General features: G+C 40.5%; 1 protein-coding gene across 1 annotated transcript; it reads right to left on the bottom strand.

The window, feature by feature from the left end:
* Positions 1 to 253: 253 nt before the first annotated feature.
* Positions 254 to 2,276, bottom strand: LOC139842767 (uncharacterized). Its single transcript, XM_071832874.1, has 2 exons — positions 1,551 to 2,276; positions 254 to 1,501 (listed from the first exon to the last, which is right to left on the bottom strand). Exons 1-2 carry the CDS (start codon positions 2,274 to 2,276, stop codon positions 254 to 256), a joined length of 1,974 nt encoding a protein of 657 aa, XP_071688975.1.
* Between the last annotated feature and the right edge of the window lie 220 nt (positions 2,277 to 2,496).

The raw sequence follows: 2,496 nt of genomic DNA on the forward strand, positions 1-2,496 counted from the left end.
TCCGAGTGCAAAGAGATGAAGAGAATTGGGGTGTTTTTCATGTTTTAAGGATACTACGATCATTATTTATTCATTTTCAAATGCATAATCACCACATCCTTTTTTTGGGTAAAGGTGATCACCCGGTAAATATATTGATATAAACAAATATTACAAAAAGGCACAAGAACGGCTAAAGAGACATGCCTCTAAGCCAACAAACAAGAAAAAACACAAACCAACGCTCAACCAAAACAAACCAAACTACAACAAATTAGTGAATCTTCCAATTAGCTTTCATAGTTTGGACGTTCTTGGTATTCTTCCAACTAATAGCCATGATCTTCATCCGAACTGTAGAATAGATCAACTCTTTCACTTTTTCACATCCCATAGCCTTCTTAGAAAAAAGCCTTCTGTTCCTTTCCTGCCATATAAAATAAACCGATGCTCCAAATAACAGTTTCGCAACAATCAAGTGCGACGTCTTTTGAGCAGCCATTTGACCAATACAAGCGACTACATCTTGCCATTGAGAACCACCCATCGCAACATTTGAGAGGCTTTTACTATAATTCCAAATCTGAGACGCAAATGAGCACTCAAAAAACAAATGTGAGTGCGAATCAGCTACCTGTGAACATAACGAGCACACGCTTGAAATACCCGAGTGGAACCTCGTCTCCCATGTTTGCAATTTGTCTTGCGTCTTGAGCTTCTCCCCCATGAGTAACCATGTGATAAACGCGTGTTTTGGAATACAATTAGCGAACCACACAATATTATACCATGGAACTTTCCCTTGACGGTGACGAATAGACTCCCACACAGCACCCACATAAAAATCTTGCAGGTCACCATTATATTTTCTCCATCTAATTTTATCCGGGCTATCAACAAGAGAAGGAGCACTCATGTTCGATAATAACGGGTATTTGACAACCCATTCGTTTGGCCAGGTCCACATACCATCTACACAAATGTCATGCACCTTCGATTGTCTGCTAAACCCGGCTCGAGTGATATCCCTATTACTAATGAACGAGATAAGGGGACCGTTATCACTATAAGTGTCATGCCATGCAAACGCCATTCTGCCATCTCCTATCTGAATAATGAATCGGTCACGAACTATACCTCTTATAGCTAGTAACTTTCGCCACCCCACACTAGCTCCTGCAACACATGGAGCATCCCAAAAACTCATCCCTTTAAGACGGTACTCATGGATCCATTTAACCCATAACGAGTGTTTGTTCGTGATGAGACGCCAAATATGAGAGACCATCAAAGCAATATTCCACTCTTTCAATCGTTTAACGCCCAACCCACCTTCATCCTTTGGAAGACAAATAGTCGACCATTTAACCTTCGCCTTGCCTCTAGATAATTCCCCTTGACACCAAAGGAAACCTCTCATAAGAGCTTCAATTTCTTTTATAATAGCATCAGGGATAATAAATACAGATTGCCAATATAATGGCATAGAGGTAAGAACAGATATGGATAAGCTGTACTCGTCCTGCAAAAGAAAGAATTTTATTCTTCCAATCTTGAACTTTACATTTAACCCGATCCACCAGGACACGACAATCGCGGTATAATAAACTTGATGACACTAAGGGTACACCCAAATACTTAACCGGAAGCTTCCCTTCTTCAAATGGTAAAATGGCCAGAATAACCTCCTTCAACTGTTGAGAGACATTAGCAAAGAAAGCGGTGCTCTTAGTCATACTCGGAACAAGCCCAGAACAAAGTTTAAACTCATTCAGGGACTCAGCAATAACCCTAACATAATCAACATTGGCGTGAGAGAAGAGAAATAGATCGTCCCCAAAGCATAGATTAATAATCTTCAGCTTCTCACATTTAGGGTGAAAACGAAATATGCTTCCCTCCTTTAACCGCTTTTGAAGCAATAACGACAATACCTCCATAACTAACGTAAATAGATAAGGAGACATAGGGTCCCCTTGCCTGAGACCCCGCTTACCTTTAAAGTAACCATGGAGGTCCCCGTTAACTGCAATCGAAAAGGAAGTAGACGAGACACACGTCATGATCCATTTAACCATAGTATCCGGGTAACCAAAACACCGCAGAGCACACTCCAAAAAACCCCAGTCAACCGTATCATACGCTTTCTGGATATCCACCTTAAACGCACAACGCGCAACACCCCTATTCGTATGATAGTCCTTCATCAATTCCTGCGTAAGAAGAATGTTATCTGAAATCCTCCTTCCGGGAATGAATGCCGATTGATTACAACCCACCACCTCATCAAGGCTCATTTTGATGCGATTCGTGATAATTTTACTAATACATTTATAGATTTCATATTATCATAATCGGATGTATTCACATTACTTGAGAGTTTGTATATCACAAATGATAGCACCTAACCCCTAAATAAGGTGATGACACTTAAATAGTGCTCAAGAGCTTAGTGTCATGCGTCCTTTAGCCATGCACTATCTTATTGAGTATGCACGCCATTATTGCGCATAAATA

This window comes from Rutidosis leptorrhynchoides, chromosome 4, assembly GCF_046630445.1.
Source record: "Rutidosis leptorrhynchoides isolate AG116_Rl617_1_P2 chromosome 4, CSIRO_AGI_Rlap_v1, whole genome shotgun sequence".
Classification (NCBI taxonomy): domain Eukaryota; kingdom Viridiplantae; phylum Streptophyta; class Magnoliopsida; order Asterales; family Asteraceae; genus Rutidosis; species Rutidosis leptorrhynchoides.

What these genes read in the sequence shown, in the direction of transcription:
- LOC139842767 (XM_071832874.1), bottom strand. Translation starts at nt 2,276, where the DNA reads ATGAGCCTTGATGAGGTGGTGGGTTGTAATCAATCGGCATTCATTCCC. An exon ending in GTCGTGTCCTGGTGGATCGG is followed by an intron (nt 1,502 to 1,550) that starts GTTAAATGTAAA and finishes TTTCTTTTGCAG; the next exon opens with GACGAGTACAGCTTATCCAT.